At 38.6% G+C, this 24,526-nt stretch overlaps 1 protein-coding gene across 1 annotated transcript; it reads left to right on the top strand.

The window, feature by feature from the left end:
* The first annotated feature begins 861 nt into the window (after positions 1-861).
* LOC110701521 (tropomyosin-like) lies at positions 862-1,815 on the top strand. The gene is made up of 2 exons (XM_021879158.1): positions 862-1,032; positions 1,112-1,815. Exons 1-2 carry the CDS (start codon positions 943-945, stop codon positions 1,808-1,810), a joined length of 789 nt encoding a protein of 262 aa, XP_021734850.1. The 5' UTR covers positions 862-942; the 3' UTR covers positions 1,811-1,815.
* Positions 1,816-24,526: the final 22,711 nt, after the last annotated feature.

Raw genomic sequence — 24,526 nt, 5'->3', positions numbered from 1 at the left:
ACTTGGTTAAGGCCCCAACTACGGCAGAGAACAGAGAATTCTGGATCTACAACCGGAAACCAGAACTCTTGGGGACCAAGTGCTACCTGCCCCCTGTCCCGGAGGATGATAGAGAGACCATCCTTGACTCCGGGTTTTTTGAGTTAATTCCTGACACCCTCTCATCCGGAGAGATAGTAAGGGTACCTAGAAACTGGGTGCCCAAACATGAATTTTTTAGGGACGAATGCTTCTTGTCCGCTTGTGGTCTAAGCAACATGTTTAAAAAACGTATGTATTCGGAACTCAGCCGGTTTCTTTCGAACCGGATGCTTTTATTTCCTTGCTTATTTATTATTCTAACCGTGTGCCTTCCTCTGCAGAAGAAGCCAAGAAAATGCTGCCCACCGAGAAGACACCGGCTAGGTCGGCTGCCGACATCCGGAAAGCCAATCTCGAGAAAAAACTTGCTGCCCAGGCGGCGAGGAAGGTATAACCGTCTGATCCTTCTCGTTTATTTCAATCCTTTTATCCCATAACTTATATTTTTCTCGTTTATAGGACGGGAAGCAGATGCCCCGGTCCCTTCAAAAACAGGTCAGGCCTCCGCCGACCCAACAAGAGTCTGCATCCAAGGTGCAGAAGACAGCCGACCGGCAAACTACCGGCGGCAAATCAATAAAGGTCCCAGGCGGCCCTGGATCTGCGGATGTGCTTTCTGCCATCCCATTGAGGACCGCAACCGGTCCCTCTGAAGGCCGTTCGGGCCGCCAAGGTAACTTCGACCTTACACTGCTTGACCTGCCCATGCGGGTCAAGTCTTATTCACAGTCTCGATCGCAGCCGGGGGATTCTCCAATCAGCCGGCAATCTATAGGCAGAGCATATGCGAGTTTCTCACCGTCTGTTTCTGGTGCAGATAATTCTCCCCGCTGGCCGGACGGGGCACAATATGCCCGGGCCATGCTGAAAGCCGTCCCCAGGGACGAGAAGGAGGCGATCCCTGGGATCAACTCCTTTAATGCCGACCGGGTGCTGGTCGACCTGGCCGACGTATACTCCAACAACCATGCGGTAATTTTCTTGACGTGCATTTTTAAATATGCAGTATTAACCGGCTGTATTTTTGCAGGCTATGCTGCGCGTAGAGGGGCTCAAACGAGCTTGTACCCGCAAGTCTGAAGAGGTAAGGAGAAGCAAACGGGCTGTTGATGACGCCCATAATGTTGCTGACTACTCTTTGTACATGCATGGCTTAGAATCTAAATCTATACGCATGGAACAGGCGGAGAAGACCAAGGCCCTCCAACAGCAGATTGATCAGCTGAAAAACCAAGTTGACCAACTGCAGGCGTCCCTGGATGATGCCAATAAAAAGTTGGAGGAACAGAAAGAGCCCCTCCAACGGCTGAGCAAGGCGGAGACTGAAAATGGCCGCCTTGCCAAAGAGAATGAGCGCCTGCGCAAAGAGGCGGCTGCTGCCAATGAGAACTTCAAGGCCACCTTGGAGTCGGAGCAGGAGAGGCTCATTGAAGATAATGAGCATGACTGTGCAAACCGGATGCAACGGGCGTTTTCCCTCATCCACCCGGAGGCGGACTTCACCGTCTGGGAACTCGCCTTCAAATATTCTGATCTTGCCATTCTGGCCGAGGAGGCGAATGAGCCGGGGCCCGGACCCTATGACGCTTGGGTTAGGGAGGAGATTGCGCGACGGCAGGCGGAGGCTGCTGAAGAGGAAGAAGTTGTTCCTGAAGCCGACGCAGCCGCTCACCCTGATCCAACCCAGAACCAACCGGAAGAGGACCGGTTCCCTGTTCGCCTGGAGTAGCAACTACTTCCCGGCCTGCGCGCCTTGAATTATCTTGTAATAGCACCGGATGAGATGGGCTAAGCTGTAATAATTTTTATTTTGAATATTAACATTTTCACCGGCTGAGCCGGCTTTTGAATGCTTTTTATGTTTCTGCACTTCAATACTAGAATTCTTGTTATTTTTTATACATATTTCTGCGAGGATAACCAAAAGAACCCCGCCGGTAACACTATCGCTTAGGTCTTCGCAAACAGCAAAGAAATTTGCAAAGGTTGCCAAGAGGACCCCACCGGTAACACTGTCGTCTGGGTCTTCGCAAACTAGGCGAAGAAATTTGCAAGGGTTTCCAAGAAGACCCCACCGGTAACACTTCCGTCTGGGTCTTCGCAAACTAGGCGAAGAAATTTACTAGGGTTGCCAAGAAGACCCCACCGGGAACACTGCCGTCTGTGTCTTCGCAAACTAGGCAAAGAAATTTACTAGGGTTGCCAAGAAGACCCCACCGGTAACACTGCCGTCTGGGTCTTCGCAAACTAGGCAAAGAAATTTGCAAGGGTTGCCAAGAAGACCCCACCGGTAACACTGCCGTCTGGGTCTTCGCAAACTAGGCGAAGAAATTTACTAGGGTTGCCAAGAAGACCCCACCGGGAACACTGCCGTCTGGGTCTTCGCAAACTAGGCGAAGAAATTTACTAGGGTTGCCAAGAAGACCCCACCGGTAACACTGTCGTCTGGGTCTTTGCAAACTAGGCGAAGAAATTTACTAGGGTTGCCAAGAAGACCCCACCGGGAACACTGCCGTCTGGGTCTTCGCAGACTAGGCGAAGAAATTTACTAGGGTTGCCAAGAAGACCCCACCGGTAACACTGCCGTATGGGTCTTCGCAAACTAGGCGAAGAAATTTACTAGGGTTGCCAAGAAGACCCCACCGGTAACACTGCCGTCTGGGTCTTCGCAAACTAGGCGAAGAAATTTCGACCCAAAACCAAACCGGATGGCGTCTGGGTAATTGCCCCTGGATAGCGGTCTGGGTCTTTGCAAGCCAGGCGACTATCCATATGATATAGCTCGAATATACACTAAGTGCCAACATTAGATTCGGGAGCCAGTCGGTTTATACTGAATTACCGGTCGGGACTTCGCAAAAGAATCACGCCAGATTAGGATGTCCATTCACCGGTTGGGCTTTTGCAAGCATACCCCTGAATGAATTATGGCCTAGACCAAATGTTTAGGCCTGCTCTTAGAGAGTCAGGCGGCGGTATTGGTACCGGCTGTCCTTCCAAAAAGTGAGCCGGCTGCAAGTTTGGGGTTGCTAGCCTGCCCTTTTTTGGTGCGAAGGATCGTCAGGCGGATTTTTCCGCCTGTGTGATCGCTTAGAACAATTTACCACCCAAATGGGAGATGTTCTCTTCGATGAATTCACCCGTATGGGTGTCACCGGATGAAAAAATTAGTTACTGGTGCCGCTTGTGGTAGGCACAAGACATGGCGGCTGTATACAAAATTGAATGTAATTCTCATTAATCATTTGAAAATTTTCAAAAGATGTACAATACTTAGAAGTAGTATTTTTTGAGGTTATCTACATTCCAAGTTCTAGGCAACTTTCTTCCGTCTGGAGTTTCCAGGCGGTAAGTGCCGTCTCGTACTTCTTCAAAGATCCGGTAGGGTCCCTCCCAATTTGGGGTTAATTTGCCTTGTTCATTGGCCCTACCGGTTGCCTCCATTTTGCGAAGCACAAAATCTCCTTCTTTCAAAGGTCTTTTACGAACCCGCTTGTTGTAGGCTCTAGTCATACGCAGACGGTAGATCTCATGACGCAAGGCAGCATTCCCCCTTCGCTCTGGAAGAGCGTCTAATGCTAACCGCATGGCTTCCCAGTTAGCCTCCTCATCATATAACATAATGCGTAGAGTAGGCTCATAATGTTCAATGGGAAGAACTGCTTCAGTGCCGTATGTCATGAGAAATGGGGTCTCACCGGTTGCCCCCTTTTCGGTTGTCCGGATAGCCCAAAGGATATGAGGTAATTCCTCTGCCCATAGTCCACCGGCTCTTTCTACTTTCTTCTTTATCCCGTCTGAGATCAACTTGTTAAAAGCCTCAACTTGACCGTTTGCCTAAGGACGGCCAACGGATGCAAAACAATGGGAAATTCCTTGGTCTCCCAACCAGGTCTTCAGGACAGGCGTTTCGAACTGCGGTCCGTTGTCGAAAACCATGGACATTGGAACCCCGAACCGGGTGATGACGTTTCTCCAGATGAAAGAAATCACGTCTTTCGTTTTAATCCCTTTTACCGCCTCTGCCTCAACCCATTTGGTGAAGTAGTCTACTGCTACAAGAATGTAGCGGCGGCCGCCTGATGCAGGCGTATAAGGTCCCAAAATGTCCATGCCCCATTTAGCAAACGGAACCGGACTATGGATTGCCGTGAGTTCTGTTGCCGGTTAATGTATCAACTTAGCGAATTTTTGGCGCTTGTCGCATCTCTTTACTAGATCCATGGCATCCGCTTCAAGAGTGGGCCAGAAGTACCCTTGCCGTCTGGTTCTTCTGGCCAGGGACCTGCCGCCAATATGCGAGGCACAAAACCCCGCGTGCAGATCTTCCAAAACTTCTCTCCCCCTATCTGGGGTTACACATTTCAAAAACGGCTGCAGGTATCCCTTCCGGAGGAGTTCCCCTTGATGCATAACAAAACTTGAAGCACGCTTCTTGAGCGCTGATGCTTCTGAAGGGTCATCCGGCAAGGTACCATCCGTCAAAAAGGACCGGATGGGATCCATCCAGGTAGCAGTTCTGTCCAAGACTCCAATGGGATCATTCTGAATACTTCGTTTTTCAATGACTTCCCAAAAGACCGTCCTAGGAGCATCACCGGAGGCTGATGATGCCAACTTTGAGAGGGCATCCGCCTGATTGTTTTCAGACCGGGGCACCTGTCGCAGATGAAATTCATCGAAGGACCCAGCCTCCTCTTTGACCGCCTGCAAATATTTGATCATAGCCGGATGGGTGGCTTCGTAGTCACCAAGGTATTGGCTAACGATCAGCTGTGAATCTGAGCAGGCGTCGACCTTTCTTGCACCGGCTGCCTTACACATGCGCAATCCGGCTAGCAGGGCTTCATACTCTGCCTCATTGTTGGAGGCTTGGAACTTAAACCGTAGTGCATATTCAAACTTATCCCCTTCCGGGGAATGACAGATAACACCTGCACCACAGCCGTTCACCGTAGAGCTGCCGTCTACAAATAACTTCCAGACCTGATCAAGGTTTTCCGGGTGCACCGGCCTAGTCATCTCGACAATAAAGTCGGCAAACGCCTGACCTTTCACTGCCCGCCTGGGTTCAAAAAGTTATCTCAAGGCCTTGTATTTCAACAGCCCACTTGATCATTCTACCGGATGACTCTATAGCAGTCATCGTACGCTTGAGCGGCTGATCTATGTATACCACAACCGGATGTGCCAAAAAATAAGGCTTCAACCGCTTGACTGCTACGAATAAGGCCAACCCAAATTTTTCGATCATGGGGTACCGGAGCTCAGCATTTTTAAAGACATGGCTGATGAAGTACACCGGCAGCTGAATGCCGTCTCTCTCAGCGAGGAGAATGGCACTAAGGGCGTGATCAGAGACGGCTAGGTACATGTACAGAACCTCCCGGGGTAGGGGGCTCACTAGCCTTGGCAAAGAATGCAAGTGCTGCTTAAGCCTCTGGAATGCCGCCTCTGCTTCTTCACCCCATTCAAACCTTGACCTCTTCCTGATTGCCTGGAAGAAATAGAGGCACTTGTCACCTGACCGGCTGAGGAACCTCCCCAATGCCGCCAGACAACCGGTCAACTTCTGGACCTCTTTTACAGTGCGGGGAGACTTCATGTCAATTACCGCCTGTATTTTTTCCGGATTAGCTTCGATGCCTCTTTGGTCAATCAAGAATCCGAGAAACTTCCCAGACTCAACACCAAATACGCATTTCTTTGGGTTAAGCATGACCCGGTGCCGCCTGAGTGTGGTGAAGGTTTCTCGCAGGTCTGCTAGGTGATCCGTCTGTAGCTTGGATTTGACTATCATGTCATCGATATACGCCTCTACATTCCTGCCAATCTGGTTGATAAAAACGGTGTTTATCATGCGCTGGAATGTAGCCGGTGCATTCTTCAACCCAAACGGCATCACCGTATAGCAGAATAACCCCTGATCAGTGACAAAAGCCGTCTTCTCCTGATCTTTCTTCCAGAGAGGTATTTGATGGAAGCCGGAATAAGCATCCATAAAGCTCATTAACGCATGGCCGGCTGTTGAGTCGACTAGGCTGTCAATCTTTGGAAGCGGGTAGCTATCTTTTGGGCATGCTTTGTTCAGATCTGTGTAATCTACACACATCCGCCAAGTACCGTTCGACTTCTTTACTAGAACGACATTTGCCACCCAATCCGGGTAGTAGCATTGCCTAATGAACCCAGCATCCAACAGCTTTTTGACCTCAGCCGCTGCCGCTTGAGATCTTTCTCCACCATGATCCCTCTTTTTCTGCCTAACCGGCTGCTTTTTTGGATCTACGGCTAGCTTGTGGACAGCAAGATCCGGGCTGACGCCTGGCATCTCTTCCACTTCAAAGGCAAAGATGTCTTTGAATTCCTTCAGCAGCTGGAGCAAGCCTTCTCCCAACCGTTCGAAGGCTACCGTCCCGACCTTGACTGTTCTTTCAGGACGACTGTCATCTAGGATGACATCAAGGCAGTCACCAGCCGGCTGAGGTCGTTGGTCATCTGACCTTTCCCCGGCTAGTGATTGCTATTTCTCCTTTTTGACGGGTGCCAGTTGGTCCGCCTTTCTTTTCATACCGGCTGCCCTTGGAGCCGGGACTGCTGGGTCGCAGTTATCAATATCTATGGGCTCGCCCTGGTCGGCTGCACCCATAGTTGTCTTGACGTCAGAGAGATAGCACTCTCTTGCCGTCTTCTGGTCCCCGCTTAGGGCACCGACTGTACCATCATCCTTTTGAAATTTGACCAACATGAGGGACGGGATGATGACAGCCTTAGATGCGTTGAGGGTAGGACGGCCAAATATCATGTTGTAGGCGGACAACTCCTCCACAACTAAAAACTTGACTATCATGTGGCGTCCTTGCCCCTTTTCACCCAGCCGGATCGGAAGATCTATGCTTCCGACCGGATGCACTACTCCACCTCCAAAACCGACTAGTGGGTGAGGAGCCTGGTGCATGTTAACGGATGTGTACTTGAGCTTGGTCAAGCACTGATAACTGATTAGGTCAGACGAGCTCCTGGTGTCTATTAGGATTCGGCCAACCTTCTGGTTGGCAACCTTGCATTCGATGACGATGGGGTCATCATGAGGTCGCCTGACCTTGCCCCGGTCCTTTTCAGAAATAAGGACCTCAGGAAAGATGTCTTTCGACGCCTGGCCCTCATCCACTGAGTTGACCAGCTTCCTGATGTTGTCTTTGGTGCCCCGGATGGTAGGACCCCCTCCGGCAAAACCGCCTGCTATTGTGAAGATGGTCTCTTCATCCGTCTCGGAGTTTGCTGGGCCGGTTTTTGCCGCCTGCCCTTTCTTGGCCTGGGTATTACCCTTAGCCTTGGGTAGGTAGGATTTTAGGGCCCCCTCATCTGCCAGACGGTCCAATAGCCGCCTGAGGCTATAGCAGCCATCGGTGTCGTGGCCGACATCCTCGTGGTATTGGCAATACTTGCTCTTGTTCCGTTTATTCACGGGGCTTTTCATTTCAGCCGGTTTGTCGAGAGACATCCGGTCTTTGATTTCCAGGAGGATGGTGGAGCAATCTTTTGCGAACTCGTATTTGGGAGCATACGATTCTGACTTCCGCCTGATCTTCTAGGCCGGCTGTCCTGATCAGTCAGCTGCCCAGACCCCTTTTCTCTTTTCTTCCTTTCTTGCCGGCTGATGCTGTTGCCGGCTCTCTTTTTTGTCAGACTTTTTATAATCTGACGGCTGCTTGACAGCACAAAGCTCCGTCGCCTGTATATAGGCTTCAGCTTCAATTAACGCCTCTTGGAGGGTAGCAACCCTCTTCCGGACGAGGTCAAACTTAAAGGTCGACCCATCCTTCAGACCTCGAAAGAAGTCTGTATAGGCCACTTCGTCTGATAGTCCTGGAATCTGAATTCTCATCAGATTGAACCGTCTGACGTATGACCGGAGGCCCTCCCGGTCGCCCTGCTGTATTGCCCCTAGGTCGAGGCTAGTCTTTTTGGCAGGAATATTCATTGTGAAATTTGACGTAAACAAGTACGCCAAAGTTCGAAAGCTGTTGATGCAACCGGCTGGTAGGTTACCAAACCACCGCTGGGCTATGCCCTTGAGGGTAGCCGGGAAGCATCGACACCAGACGGCATCATCTAACCCCTGGAGGTACATGAGGTTAGAGTAGGCCATTAGATGGTCTTCTGGGTTGGTGGTGCCGTCATAGGCCCCCACCAAAACATTCTTGATCTTAGGCGGCTGTGCCGCCTGGGTTATCTCTGGTGAGAACGCCGTTGGCTGTTCCCCCAAATTTAGCAGGCGCAGCTGCCAGTCCGTGGGTTGGAACGGCTGCTGCGCTTGCCCACCGAAAAGACCCGGTGACATAAAAGGGGATCCACCCAACCCATTCGGTGTGCCGAATAGGCCAGGCTGGATCACTTTGGGTCCAGACCGGGCAGAAGCTTCGCCCGTCTGGCTCCCAAGGTTCGTTCCCGTACGCCTGTGTGAGACGTCATGGAAACTGTCCGGGAAGGTCGACGTTGAGGCCGACGCAGACGCCTGACCTCGCTTCTCTTGGAGAAATGTGCGGGCGTCTGAGAATGTTTTCTTGGAGCCATCCGGCTGTACGTGCCGGATGGCCTTTCGCAGCTCCCCTTGAGGAAAACGGAGTCTGCTTGGATCAAACCTTAAGCCCTCCCCCTCCTTTGGCTTGGGATGAGGGGTAGGAACTCGTTCTTTGACCGCCTTCTTTCCAGAAGGCTTCTTGGCCGGCTGACCCTTCTTTGGAGTAGCTGGCCGGATAAGGCTCTTGATCTCACCCTTGAAACTATTCATGAAAGACATGAGTTCGTTTCTTGTAACGGGGGCTGAGCCCTCCACCGTTTGGGCAATTCCAGCCGGTTGCCCGGCTGGGTTGCTGGGAGCAGCTTGGCTGATTTCCCGTTCTCTTCTATCTTTAGCACGAGGGTGCTTCGTTCTGAAAGACCCATCCGGGGCCACATATGTTTCAATTTCGTCTCCACTTTCATGGTCCGTCTGGACCTCAGGCTCGACCACAGGCCGTTTGCCCTGATTCGGTGACACAGTATCAGAAGTCATCTTAGAAGCACTCTCCCCACAGACGGCGCCAAATGTTTCGGGGTTTTTTGATGTGTCCTGCGGGAGAGTTACAATTCCAAGTATGCCCTTCGACGCCTGTGCCTGCAAAATCACGAAGACTCCTGGGGGTAGGAGCTCCGCCTCCGACGATCAAGTTAGTAAAGATACGGGAGGTAGAATGCACGTAATGTAGAAGTTACTTCTCGCGTAATGGGAGAATTCTGCAATTAATATTGCTCGGGGTAAGTGTTTTTCTTTTTGAGGAGTATTCAATGTGAACAACAAATGTTCCAGCCTCCCATTAATGAGGGTCCTTCCACTATTTATAGTGGGGAAGGGATGGTTTCCCTTTTAGGGTTTAGAGGACACGTGTCAGCAGAGGATTGGAGCCCTGCTGACCAACGGTTGGATGCCACGTGTCACTAGGCCATTAGGCCACGTGTTTAGGGTATTTTTACCCCAAACACCACCCACCCAATTAGACTCCTGGAGGGTATCAGAAACCATGGTAAACATTTCGAAAATTTTATTTTCGGGGGAAAAAAAGTTAAAAAAAAATTCATAAATTAAAGGTTTTATCACACTTTGTGAATTTTTGGAGTTTTCGAGACCAGGTGTTGAAAAGTCTTGAAATTCTAGGGAATACATCTCGGGGTCATAAAATGTCGTTTAGAACCATATATGATCATTATTTGTTGTCATAAATCTTCGTGGTAGGCTTGAATTAATGAAATTGGTGCAATTTGTAAACCGATAAATTGGTCGTTTAAAGGCAAATAGATAGGTTCCACCTAGCCAATTGGACTCCCGGAGGGTATTAGGGGTCAGAGTAAACATTTCGGCAATTTTTATTTCTGGGTGAAAAACAGTCAAAAATTCCAAAATTGAAGGCTAATACCCACGCTTTTTGAGAAATTTTGGAGGTTTCGGGTAGAGCTGTCAATTCGGGTAAACAGTTTGGGTTGGTAAGAGTGGTTCGGGGGTCGGGTCAATTCGGATTAATTTCATTAGAATGCGGGTCGGGTTTGGGTTGGGTCATGCTTGATTCGGGTCATACTTCTTATTGGTTTTGGGTTGGGTTTAGGTCGGGTTAATAATAGGTGGGGTTACATTCGGGTCGAGTGAACAATAGGTCGGGGTTTAATTCAGGTTTTCACGGGTTAAAACGGGTTAGGGTAATTCTTGGGTTCGAGTCGGGTTCGGTTCAAGTCAATAATTTGCGGGTTATAATCAAGTCATTCTCGGGTTTGAGTTAGGTTTGGTTCAAGTCAATAATTTGCAGATCAGGTCGGATCATTTTCAAGTCTAGTCATTCTCGGGTTTTAGTCGGGTTCGGTTCAAGTCAATAATTTGCGGGTTATAATCAGGTAAGGTCATTTCCAAGTCGGGTCATTCTCGGATTCAAGTCGGGTTATGTTCAAGTCAATAACTTACAGGTTACAATCAGGTCGAGTTATTTCCATGTCAAGTCTTATTCGGGTTCAACTAACTATAAATAGATAATTATCATTTTTATCAAGCTAATTATTTCCTTTGACTATAATATATATGACAATATACTAGGGACTATAGTCTATAATTTAGGAAGATAATTATCTCCTTTGACCATACAATACATATTTACTATATTTAACTCTTAAATTTTAGGATGATGCTCCTTTCTTTTGCTGGCCTAGACCAACTTGGTCTCCCTAGACAAAATGCTTTGATCAACAATAATAAGGTGGTCTAAATTGCATTTAAGGTTATTTGAAATCGGGTCGGGAACAATCGGGTTGAGTTAATAACAAGTCGTGTTGATTTCGAGTCGGGTTAGTAACAGATCGGGTTGAATTTTTTTGGTCGGGTTAGTAATAGGTCTGGTAAAATTCGGGTCGGGTCAATAACAATAATATGGGTTAGGTCAATAACAAGTCGGGTTGATTTCGGGTCGGGTTTGTAACAGGTTAGGTTAAATTCGGGTGGGTTAGGAACGGGTCGGGTTGAATTCAGGTCAGGTTAGTAACAAGTTCAGTTAAATTCGGGTTTTGATGGGTTCGGGTCAATTTCGGTTCAAGTCGGTTTTAGTTCAGATCAATAATTCACAGGTTACATTCGGGTCGGATCATCTCCAGGTCAGTTCATGTTCGGATTCAGGTCTCGCATACTCGGGTCAACTCGGGTCTAGGGTTAGTTTCAGGGCGGATCAGGTCGGGTTTGGGTCACCATTTTTTCGGGTTTAGATGGGTCGGTTTATAATCGGGTTTGAGTTGGTATTTCGGGTCGGGTCAACTTTTAACAACTCTAATGGTGCATCTCTTCCCAAAAAAAAACGGAAAGAACATTGTATAAAAATGTAAAGAATATTTAGTTAAAGGGAAAAGAACATGTTATAGAATTGTAAAGAACATTGTATAGAAATGTAAAGAACATTCAATTAAAGTGAAAAGAACATGTTATAGAATGTTAAATAATGTTCTTTATCTTCATGTCCTTTGATTGTCAGTATAATGTACTTTTATTTGTGGCATAATGTTAATTGTTTATTTTGAAATGTTCTTTGAATTTTGTCTTTAGATTATGGTGGTTGATTAAAAATAATGTTCATTACATTAGATTATCAATAAAGGTGATCAAAAGTTCGGACGGTCCGGGTCTTAACATAATATCTCGTGCCAAACCCATAAAATATAGCGGGCTTTTCGGGATTTTTTCGGTTCGGGTTTGGATTTTTAACTAAAAATGCATTTTTAAGCTTGCCCAAACTCGCCTTATTTTCGAGTCGGATCAGGCCGAACTGAAGTTGACCACTTCCAATCATCATGTTCTTTATTAATATTATGGATGTTATTTATATATATATATATATATATATATATATATATATATATATATATATATATATATATATATATATATATATATATATATAACGTAAAGTTTGTTTTTTTTTTTTTACAATATAACTATATGTTCATTACAAAACAACTATATGTTCATTTAAATACAAGTATGGGCATGTTCTCTTCCGTTGAAATTCAGTTCAGTTCAGTTCAGCTCTTAATTTACGTCTAATGATATTGCTAATGATATAAAGCCAAATTTCATTATTTTAAGCTCTTATTACAACGACGACAACAACAACAACAACAACAACAACAACAACAACAACAACAACAACAACAACAACAACAACAACAACAACAACAACAACAACAACAACAACAACAACAACAACAACAACAACAACAACAATAATAATAATCAATAAATAATAATAATAATCATCAATAAATAATAATAATAATAATAACAATAATAATAATAATAATAATAATAATCAATAAATAATAATAATAATAATCAATAATTAATAATAATAATAATATTATTATTATTATTATTAATATGTACATTTGTATATACACATATGTATAGTAATAAATAATCAATAAATAATCAAAGATCACTAATCCGTAGTTAAAAATCACTAATTAATAAGTTCAGTTCAGCTCAGTTCAGTTCAGTTCAGTTCAGTTCAGTTCAGCTGAGTTCAGTCAATCGGAACAGGCCCTATGTGTGATATTCTTTATAAAATAGGTAGATGTTCTATATAAAATAAATGTATGTTCTTTACTGAACAATTAAATGTTCATTTTGCTTTAAAAAAAAAACAGATGCATAGAACAATGTGCATCCGCCTCCATGGAAAAAATTTCAGTTCATGAATCGACAATAAATATGGAATATTATACTTGTATAATTAAAAAGGACCTTTATTTAGTAGTGGTAACTGGTAACGTTTATGTCATCAAAAAGAAAAAGAAAATAAAGGTAATTGGTGATTGGGTTATGTGATGTGACATGGCCATGAAAATCACGTAAAAACATGTTTTGCAAAATGTTTGCCTGTTAAATCATGCTGTAAACATGGTCTTTTTCATATGTTCAATTATTTGCTTATTACCGACCATGTCAATAGGACAATACTTCTTTAATGAAAGAGACAAGAACAAGTGACTGATTTTGCCAAACATATACGAGTATATATATACACGCTACAAGGTGACAAATTGACCTAGTGGAACGAATAATAGCAATTAACAAGTAGCTATTACAATTTAAATTGTAATGTATTGACTTTTTGTTTATTAAATGTATAAACTCTATTGTTAGTTTCTCACTTGATAATTTTTATTCTTATTATAATATTAGTTCTTAAAAAAAATGACAACATATTATGTGAATAATGCTACCTACGTATTTTGTGTAATGTAAAAGTCAAAATGGATCAAATTAATAAGAAAACGAAAAATAAAAATAAAAATAAATAAAGACATGGAATTGCATGGACACATTGAGAGTGAAATAATATGGACAAATCGAAGGAATTAGGTCAAAAAGCGAATACAATAATAATATATTACACCCTTTATATCAATACTATATGCTTTGCATTGGTTGTTGAAACCTATTGTACTTGTACCCCACTTATGAGTGTCCCACATTGAAAAAAGATGAGAGATAATTTCACTTATAAGATATAGGAGTTACCCCTATTATAGCCAATTGGTTTTAGTATGGAAACTTCCCAGCCTTGTTTGTGGACAAATTCTCCTCCTCCTTGTTCGGATTGTCCAGCCTTATTTCATATTGTCTCGAATTTAACATTGGTTGAACCACTACTTTTAATTAAAATAAAGTGCTATCAACTTGCCAAATTTCATGATACACAACAAGCTACCATAGTAATATAGCACAGACCTTCTTCATCATTAATTAATATTCTTATTATTATATATACATACATGAAAAAAAAAAAGAGGATAAGTTACTCGAATTAGCTGAAATATTTGTAAATATTTATCTCCTTATTCGTTTTCATGGCATGGAGTTATGGTATACTACGTATTAAAGCCTTTTTATCACTTGTATGATGGGAAGTTTTTGTACTCTTAGTATATGGATCATTTATGTTTTTCCAATGAATTTAAGATAGCAAGTAGCCCGTGATGCATGTCAACTCATGTTCTATGATTAAATTATATCCTTATATATGATTCAATGCCGCCTAAAAACAAAATGCAATAAGCTCTTACTTCATTTATATCGTATTATAACCTTAATTAAGCCATTAACATACAACATAATTATGTTTTTACGTATAACATTATATTTTTGACAAAATAAAAAAAAAAAAATCAACTTTGCGATATATCATACGTACATATCTATGAAATTGTTTGACTAAAAAAAAAGTTAAAAAGGACATTAAATTATGCTACACTACGCCATATTAGTGGCTTATCTTCTGCTCTTTACTAGCACAATTTATGAGTGGATAATGTAGGCATTTTTTTTTAATTTTTATTTATCATAATCGGGAAATAGTTGAAATAGTCATGACCAAGCATTATTTCACGTGTATTTACATTGCATCCATGTATAAGTTTTTGATCATGCGCTCTTAAATTAATTAACAACCAAATATTTGTATGTAGGGTTAAAATAATTTCTTAAATAGTACGAAGTATTAATTTTTTTTTCATGTTAAAACTACATGTTAGTCGACCGGTGTAATTAATCTACTTTTAGCTATCTTATCCAACGCATTGGTTGTTATTAACTCTTGTCTTTTATTATAGTTCGTATATCACTATTCTTAAATTAATTGTATATATTTGTATCTAATAATGCAAATATGACATAAATGATTAAAATAAGGAGTAAGGATAGAATGAAGACCATAACGGAAGCATACACTATACTCCGATCCGTAACGGTCAAATAGTAAGCTGGCAAGGGGTAACTTCAATTAATAAGTAAAATACTTTAGTAGTTTTAGTGTGAATTAAATTAATAGGCTAATTAGTTGGTCTTGATCTCTTCCTAATGTGAAAAGCTGTCTAGATTGTTTTTCTTCTTTTATTGAGTTTTTTCTAGCTCTTCATTAGTTATTCTTCCTTTGATATGAGGTTTTTTGTACTTATATTTTTATTTATTTATTTATTTATTTTTTAATTTTGGGTACTTGTCAAATTAAAGTTGTCACTAAATTAAATGTGTTGTGCCTTTTAATTTTAGTACGGCTCGGAGTTATAAGAGTAAAGCACGTCCAATACGAAGTATTCATTTGGTCCAGTTAATTACACTTGTATTCTTAATACGGAGTATATGAAGTAAATTCTTACCGTCATTCTATTACTTTCCTTTTGCCTACTTTATTTGACATGCTTTTAAAAAAAATTGACGGTTTACTTGTAAGCATGTGGAATTATTTCATGTTAATTGTCTTTTTGTGTATAGATTAATGTTAAAGGAAGAAATTTATACAAGTGCTAAAAATGAAGGATTGGGTTGAAAGGAATGATCCAACTCAATAGACAATAAAATTAAACATTCAGTATATATGAGGCAATTATAATACAACGAAAGAAGGATTAACCATTACTCAAAAAAGTCAAAATAAATCTAACTGTGATTTAAATGGCTACAATCTAAAGTGTAATATATGGTATAAATACGTACATATATATTCTAATAATTATCGCATTGACATAACAATTTAGATTTTAAATATAGTAATCAAAAACCTCGACAATAATCATCTTAATGACTACTGAGTACACAGAGATAGTTCAGTTATTACTAATTTTTAACCTATAACATTATCATAGAGACCAGACAATACAATCAATTATTGTTAGTTTCATTCCAAGGTTACCCTAATTCTAAGAAATTTAAGTAAAAACAAATAACATAACGTATGATACAGATATAACAAGCTCATAATTGTTTATAACTATATATATATATATATATATATATATATATATATATATATATATATATATATATATATCTTAGGGCCTCTTCTCATACGTTTATTTTCATCAGTTCAGTTCAACTCCTAATTTCCTTCAATTCTCTTATAAAATATTCATTTCAATTCAGTTCAATTCAGTCAATGAGAACAGGCCCTTAGGGCTATATATATAAACACAAAAGATTAATTATAATGTACAGCGCAGCTTAATAAAAACGATCTTGCTAACGAGTGCCCTGGGGCGTTAGATAAGGAATAATTATATTGGTTGAAATGATATTAAGTTAGGAATGCATGACAAAATCACGCGTCATTCGGTGTAATTAATGTTAATTTTACTCTAATATTCCCACTTTTAATTCTCTTATCTAACGCCCCGGGGGCGCTCATTAACTTTTGCCTAATAAAAAAGACCATATTTCTAGAAAAACATTATTGCAAAATGAAACTTATTCGTTCTTCTCTCCCCTCTCATGTAGGTTTAGAAGTATTTAATGTGGTCGGCTTAGTATAGTTGTACATTATTTTTAAAATCTTTTAATTAATTTAAAATTGTTTTTGAATTGAGAAAAGCAGGTTGTATAATTTTGCATACTACGCAATGTACGCATGCATGTGCTTGCTTGTGTTCCCTTGTTGAGTTGTTGTCTTGTTGGGCTCTAGTAACTATTCAATTTTCTGTTTCATTGTTCCTTGTTCAATTCATTTTTTTATTTTTTTTGACAAAATGTTCAATTCATTGTGCTTATGCTTTCGTACCATTGTTTTTGTACGTATGCCTTCCTTGATTTATGGTTGTTTTATGCACTCTAATACCCCCACATTTGTAGTGTAGTTATGGTGGTATAATATGCGCCAATTAAATTGAATGAATATAATTTATATAATCATATGTGCTTACATCCTCTCTATTCTAATACCGCGGAGTATGGGTTTATATACTCGGTACAAATGGCCAAGCATTTACTTATGTTCAGATAGATGCGGCATTTGTGTGCAATGTTTGTGCAACATGTCTACAAAATTAAGGTAGTTAACTTATATTTTGATCAAATAAATAACGTACATATGTACACACGATAATATAAACATATACATTAAATTTTATTTGGCTTTTTGACGACCTAAGTAAGAATTAAAACAAGGAAAAAATTAATTATTAATCCGATTTAACCGATACTAATTTTTTATTGGATTATGTTAAAGTGATTAACAATACGTACATATACTTGTCTGGCCCATGATTATACAAATGTTCAGATTTTTTGTAAGAAAATTGACAAGTCAAGTAATTGAAACCATAATTTCTCATACTTTTTGGTCCCCTAAATATATATTAGTGCTCATGTCAACATCCCAACATTATACGGCCAAGAGGAGGTTATCACATTGCTCATTGGTTTCCCTTTTTGAAGCTTCATTTTGATCCATTGAATCAAATTCTATTCCCCTTAAAATCAGTTAATATTTTTCAAATAATTATTCATTCCCATGTGCATTTTTACAAACAGAATCATATATTCCTAAATATAACACAACTGTGCCCTATTTTGTGATAACATCTAAAATGGGTCTCCACTATTTTAGTGAAACATGCATGATTAATGAAGAGATATAATATATTCGAACGAAGTTAAAAGTTATTCTATATTTCATCATCTTTAATTTTGGTACGGTTGAGTAGAATCATGGTGATTTTGAGTACACATTTTGTAGGTCATATCGCATTCCGTTGCTCACCTTAAACCTTAATAAAAAAAATAATAAGAAAAATAAATTACTTATCAAATATTCAAATAAGCTAAGGTATGACTGAAATTATAAGTTAATTTGTCAACCCCAAAAAAAATAGTACTCCATTATATATATTATATATATATTTTTATAATATAAGATACCCGGAGGGGAAGGGGTGTCCCTCCTATCACAGGAGAGGTGGGGTGAGGATCAAACTCAGGTCACTCCGAAGATGAAGGGACTAACCGTCCTCCACTCCATGATCTTCATTGATGTTATTTATATACAACAATTATACATTTATACAACAATAAAGGTGTAGTTATATTCTTAACTTGTTAAAATTAAAAGGCAAAATAATATGGATGGAGAAAGAATGAAAGTCATACGTAGGCGGCAGCACACCACCGACAAATGGTAATTTGCATGCATATTGCTATTCTAAGCACGCACTATGTCTTTTATTTGCGTTTCCGTTTCCACATTGCTTTCGTAGTTAGTAAGCTTTTTTGTTTACTCTCTTTGTTCCTTTTTATTCTTTATTCCTTTTTATTCTTTATACTACGTATATTATATTTTAAACACTTGCGATGGCAGATGTAGATGTCTACCAAGTTCGAGTAATATATAGATTAAGGGTCTGTTTTTATAGACTGAACTCAGCTGAAATGAACTAAACTGAACTAAATATTTTATAAGAGAAGGAAATTAAGAGCTGAACTGAACTGAGCTGAACTAGTCTAAACTAAACTAAACTGAACTGAAAATAAATGTATGAGAACGGGCCCTAAATGACTAATAGGTTATGCACTTATGCTAAATGAACTTTTGGTATTTTTATGATAGTATTAAGATGAAATTTTATACATCCCAATATCCCATGGTTGGTGGATTATAATGACAAATATTAAATTAATATATCTGCTAAGTTTTTGTATTCACCTTAAATCCTTAATAATTATTACTTCTATATTTTATCTGATCTTCTATGATACTTTCCACTTTCATAATTCTTTATCAATTCGTACATAAATTCATGCACTTGCATAACTCACAATGATATTACGACTTGTGAGTAAGTGAGTTGTGAAGATATTGTTTATGTCTGGATCCGATTACCCGAGAGTCCAAACTCGAGATCCTAATACTCCTATCGACAAGCTGAGAACCTATACAATGAGCAGAAGTTAGTTAACCCCGGGGTGGTGCGGGGATAACCACTCCGATGATAAAGTTAGAATGTGTTTAAGAAAGAGAAGATAAGTAAGAGAGAGAAATTAGAGAGAGAGAGTAATAAATGCTTACCATTAATGAAATTTAACCTACTATTTATAATAAATCTCATGACAGGTGGCTACAAAGCATGCAAAGCTTTTCTTGCCAAGTATCAAGCTATTGTTGCCACGTGCCGAGTACCGACAAGCCGTTATGTCCGCTTTATGGAACATATCAGCGTATTTATCGGTTACGTTGAATTCATATCTGTATTTATGAAGATGTCGACCCTTTTCATATATCATCCCATACAGATATAATTCGATCTACGTTATTACGTATATGACTAAGCAAATTAAAATTAATTAGCTTATAATTATTTTATTAATTGCTAATCAATAAAAATGACATTTGTCAAACAACTAAATATGTACAACGTAATGATTCGTATTTATGGTTAACTAGGTTCATGCATGGACGGAGTATTATTATGCTACTCCCTTCCTGATAAAACGGGTTTGGGTCGCACCTGTCACGGGAGAGTGTAAGTCCACCACTTTACAAGACCAATGAGGTTTCACCTCAAACCATATGCCAATGAGGGGAGTAACCCCTTAGCCTTATATAGTGGTGAAAACTCTTGAATTATTTTAATGTGGGATTCCATTACCACTACACTCTCACTTTAGGGTCTGTTCTCATCATTGACTGAACTTAATTAGCTTAACTGAACTGAACTGAACTGAATTGAGCTGAACTAAACTGAAATGAATATTTTATAAGAGAAGAAAATTAGGAGCTGAACTGAACTGAACTGAACTGAGCTCTACTAAACTGAACTGAACTGAATTTCAACGTAAGAGAACATGCCCTTAGTCTTTTTAGGGTCTGTTCACATTTACTTGATTTCAGTTCAGTTCAGTTTAGCTCCAATCAGTTCAGCTCCTAATTTTCCTCTCTAATTTCTCTCATAAAATATTCATTTCAGCTCAATTCAGTTTTAGTTCAGTTCAGTTCAGTTCAGTTCAACTTCAATCAGTTCAGTTCAGCTCCAATCAGTTCAATTCAGTACAGTTCAGCTCTAATTAGTTCAGTACAATTCAGTTCAGTTTAGCTCTAATCAATTCAGTTCAGTTCAGTTTAGTAAATGTGAACATGCCCTTAGTGTGGGACAAGAGAATGCTCACATAAGGGTTGTTCCTGGGCTCAACACTTCTTTTCATCATATATCGTTTATTTATTTATTTTATGTATCGTGGACTAATTAAACTAGCTAACACTACCAAGAGGCCTAATTTCCTTAATTCGAGTTGACGATAAAGGCTTAGCAACTAATATATAAAAATAATTATAGAATTCTCTGAGCAAGCTAAGATTAATGTTCAAATCTTAACTCATGAATTTTTGTTGGACAAGCTAAAGTTGAATTAGATTATGATATGAATCACACCTCGCTCTATACTTCAGGTCGTATATGACCTACCTTAAATAGTAAAAATGAACTCTTGCTGAAAGTTAATGTTAATAATTGTACTCCAAATTAGATTATAAATTAAACCATCCCAAAAGTAGTTTATGAAAATAAGTTACTAATAATTAGTACAAAGTAGTAGGTATTATAAAAAGGCAGATGATGTCCACTTTGTAGCAACTTCTTTTTCTTCTGGAATAAATCTCTCTTATTGCGATTGACAGCGATGAATTAGATTTGTATATAATTATATTGTCATAGTCATGATGATTTAAACCATAGTTTAATACAAAAAAAAAAAGGTTGCTACTTGCTAAATATTCTGTCATTGATGAAAATGATCTTTTTGCTCCTCCATTATTTATTTAATTAAGGCATATGGGGGCAAAGTTGTTAATTATTTATACTTAATCAAAAAAGCTAGGGTCCAAATTATAGAATCACTTTGACCACAAGAAAGCGACTTTTACTGCCCTTATTTTATAGGGTACCCCCACATTCTTTACCCTTATTTGATAGTGGTCGCTACAAAAGTTGGAATCCCATGTTGGTTCTTTAAAATTTTTACCACCTCGCTAACAATTTAGAATTTTGAGGTATTATTTGTAAAATGCGAGTATAAAATAGTTTAATATCGCAAATAATAATATGAAATGGACAGAGATACTATTCAATATCGAGTACTTTGTAGTAATTAGAATAGATCGATTTGTTAATCACACACTTAGAAAAAGAATATACTTTGTAACTTTTATAATGAAAGTACTAAGTAATTACTTTTCTACCAACTTATAGAGAGAATTGAACAAAGTTGGAATCCCATGTTGATACTAAACAACCTTTATAATTACCTAAAGCTTTTAACTTTTTTGTTAATGAACAAATGGAAAAATGCCAAAGAGATAACCTGTAATAATTAGCTGTAACATTGATGATGATTAGCTGTGATTATGTGAATTTTACCGCCATATGCTTTTCTGATTAATGGTTAGTGGCACTTAAAAAGTATTAAGTGGTCGAATCATTAGCAAATATACTAATCATATGCTTGACATCAACGCTAGGGCAATAACATAACGTGCAACTTGCACCATGAATTAAAGTATACTCGTGTGCCATAGCTTGATCCAATGAGTGAGCTTACACTGTATATTTTTATAAAATTATTACATGTGACGCGATAACTTAAATTATTAGTAAAATACCTATTTATAGAGTTTATAACTCTTATTCCTTATCTAGGTTAATAGTTACCTATAAAAGTATAAATTTTTATGTGGAAGGTTGATGAATATTATTAGGGCAAGTTCTGATTTACTGAGCTGAATTAAACTGATTGGAGTTGAACTGAATTAAGCCGAGCTGAACTAAATTCTTTATGAGAGAATGAAATTGGATGGGGAACTGAATTGAAATTATTATTCAGCTAGTTATAGAGAGTAGTAGAGATATATACCATTAATTTTTTAAAAAAATCCTACATTTATTATTTGAATAATAGATTATGACCTTGATAAATATTCAATAAGATTGTGCATGTTGTCACTATTTATTTTTCATAATTAATAACATGATATACATAGATTTTATTATTGTGATAATTGAAATTATAAAGAAAAGTAAATTACACTCCCAATAATAAAATAAATCTCCATATAAGATACTCTTAATATATATTTGATTGAATTTATATTAATTGTTTAAATTAAATTCGATAAATTTAGGCTCAAAAAGATTCCCATTGAGCAATATAAAAGATCAAAAAACCAAAGTGGGGTAATAATTAAGAGTAGGGTTAACACATGAACACAAAAACATGCTTCAAAGAATAAAATGAGAATTGAGAAACATTACATTTATTATTGAAGTGCTCAAGCTCTAAAAAAGATGAAAAAAGAAGATCACATAATCTGACAAAAGGAGCATTTTATAAATATTCAAAGCTCTTCAAACTATGGGACAAGAATATGGAGCCCATGCTACTATTTATGTGGATGCTACGTGGTATAATGTTGACAAATCAATAATTTTTATTAAATTTTTGGAAGATTTATTGGATTTCTTTTGGTAAAATATAGTAGGCCTCTTCCACAATTCATTGTCCTCGTTAATTTTGTTATTTTAAAAGAAAATATTTTATAAAAATTGAGAGTAATATTCTGCACTAAATTTTAGTTGAAGGTCAGGAGATTAATCACAATTTTTTACTACATAAAAAACAGTTAAAGTTTCACTTTCAAGCCCTAGCTAGTTGCATCAATATAATCATTATCAATTTTATTTGGTGTCTCAAAATTAAAAAAGTACTTACTACCGAGTATTATTTACATATGGATCGGATCGTAGTTGTTAAAGATAATATTAGTTATATTTATTGTACGGAGTACGCACAATTATATAAATAGCTCAATAAGGTATAATTTTATGGACATAATAAGTCTACCTTACGAATCAAGCAAGAATTGCAAAATTTATACAATCAATCATTATTTAAGAATTAGAATTGACGTTGTAATTTAGTTTGTTACATGTAGAAGACATAGCAATGTCATATATTATCGCTTACTCCTGCTTTCACTACTAGAAAACAGGTAAATACCGACGGAAAAATTCGGTCGAAAACACTTTGTTTTCCGTCGAAACTGGTTGTCACAAAACCTTATGCCAGAAAAGGGCCTTTTTCGATGGAATTTCCGTTGGAAACACTATTCCGACAGAATAATTATCCCTCAGAAAAGGTAAATTCCGACGGAAAAATCCGTTGGAAAGTACAAATATTAGACGAATTTCCGATGAAATTATTGAGTTTGTCGGAAATTTCCAACGAAATAAAAATTCGTTGGAAATTTTGACTTTTTCGACGGATTAAAGTGTCCGTTGCAACCGGCGTCGCTATTTGCTTGTTTTCTTGTAGTGTTCGTTTATCTATCTTATGACATAAATAAGAAACATACAGTTTTAGTATATATGAAGTATTCATAATATGGAGATTTTAAACTATTGCCCATGTGAGATATTTATCTAGTGGAAATTAGTAAATATAGTAATTATGGCCTGTTTTGATACGATTATTATCAGTTCAGTTCAGTTCTAATAAGTTCAGTTCAATTAAGCTCTAACAAGTTCAGTTCAGTTCAACTTCTAATTTCCTTCTCTTATAAAATATTCAGTTCAGTTCAGTTCAGCTCTAATAAGTTCAGTTCAGTTCTATTTAGCTCTATAAGTTCAGTTCTATTTAGTTTTAATAAGTTCATTTCATTTCATTTCAGTTTAGTTCAGCTCGGTTCAGTTCAGCTCGATTTAGTTCAGCTCACTTTAGTCAATCAGTACAAGCCCTTAGTAACGTCCCCAACAAAAATTAGTAAAATGGGAATGCAGCTACATTGGCAGGAAGGTTCTCATTTCCATTTTTTGTCAATGGGGAGCATATTTTCCTACCAATGTTGATGCTTTTAAGATCCGATATGATAGCCTGATTTAATTAAAGTTTGACCATACGGGTACACTAATATGTTAGGAAAAAAAATTCTCAAGTGAGGTCTTATTTTAAATTGTCATAGTGTGTGTGTGTGTTTTTTTTAAAAAATAATATGTATTTTTTTTTAATTACAAGATAAACCTATCTAGCGATAAATAATCGAACAATATCTAGCGATAAATAATCGAACAAAAATGATAAATATGATCATAATTTTTTTTCTTTTCTGATTTGAATTGAGTGTTTTATTCATCTTAACTTATCTTACCCGAACATATTATATTAAAACTAATTTTAAGTTGCTTGTATTATAAAGGTATTCTCTATCGAAAGAGATTGAATAATTAGCCATTTTGGTAAATACTTAGTATAATTAGCGATTTTTAATATATAAATATGTAGTATATATACACGTACATAGATATCAAGCTGAACTTTGTCTAGTTTCAAAGCTAAATAAGAGGTCGTGAGAACAAATCCTACCGGCGACACTTTGGGATGAAATTCCTTTACTCGTTAATTCGGATCATTCTGTAAAATGTTTAAGCCCACTAAAATCCTTCGCCTTACCAAGCCAAAAAAAAAAAAAAAAAACCTTGAGTGATGTCATCATGCTAAGTTAAAATCTTACCTTCCAATCTTCAATTCTCAATCTTAAATAAACTAAAATAATTTTATTTA

Source organism: Chenopodium quinoa, unplaced genomic scaffold (assembly GCF_001683475.1).
Source record: "Chenopodium quinoa cultivar QQ74 unplaced genomic scaffold, ASM168347v1, whole genome shotgun sequence".
In the NCBI taxonomy this organism is placed as follows: domain Eukaryota; kingdom Viridiplantae; phylum Streptophyta; class Magnoliopsida; order Caryophyllales; family Amaranthaceae; genus Chenopodium; species Chenopodium quinoa.
This window is presented reverse-complemented; position numbering and strand designations above follow the sequence as displayed.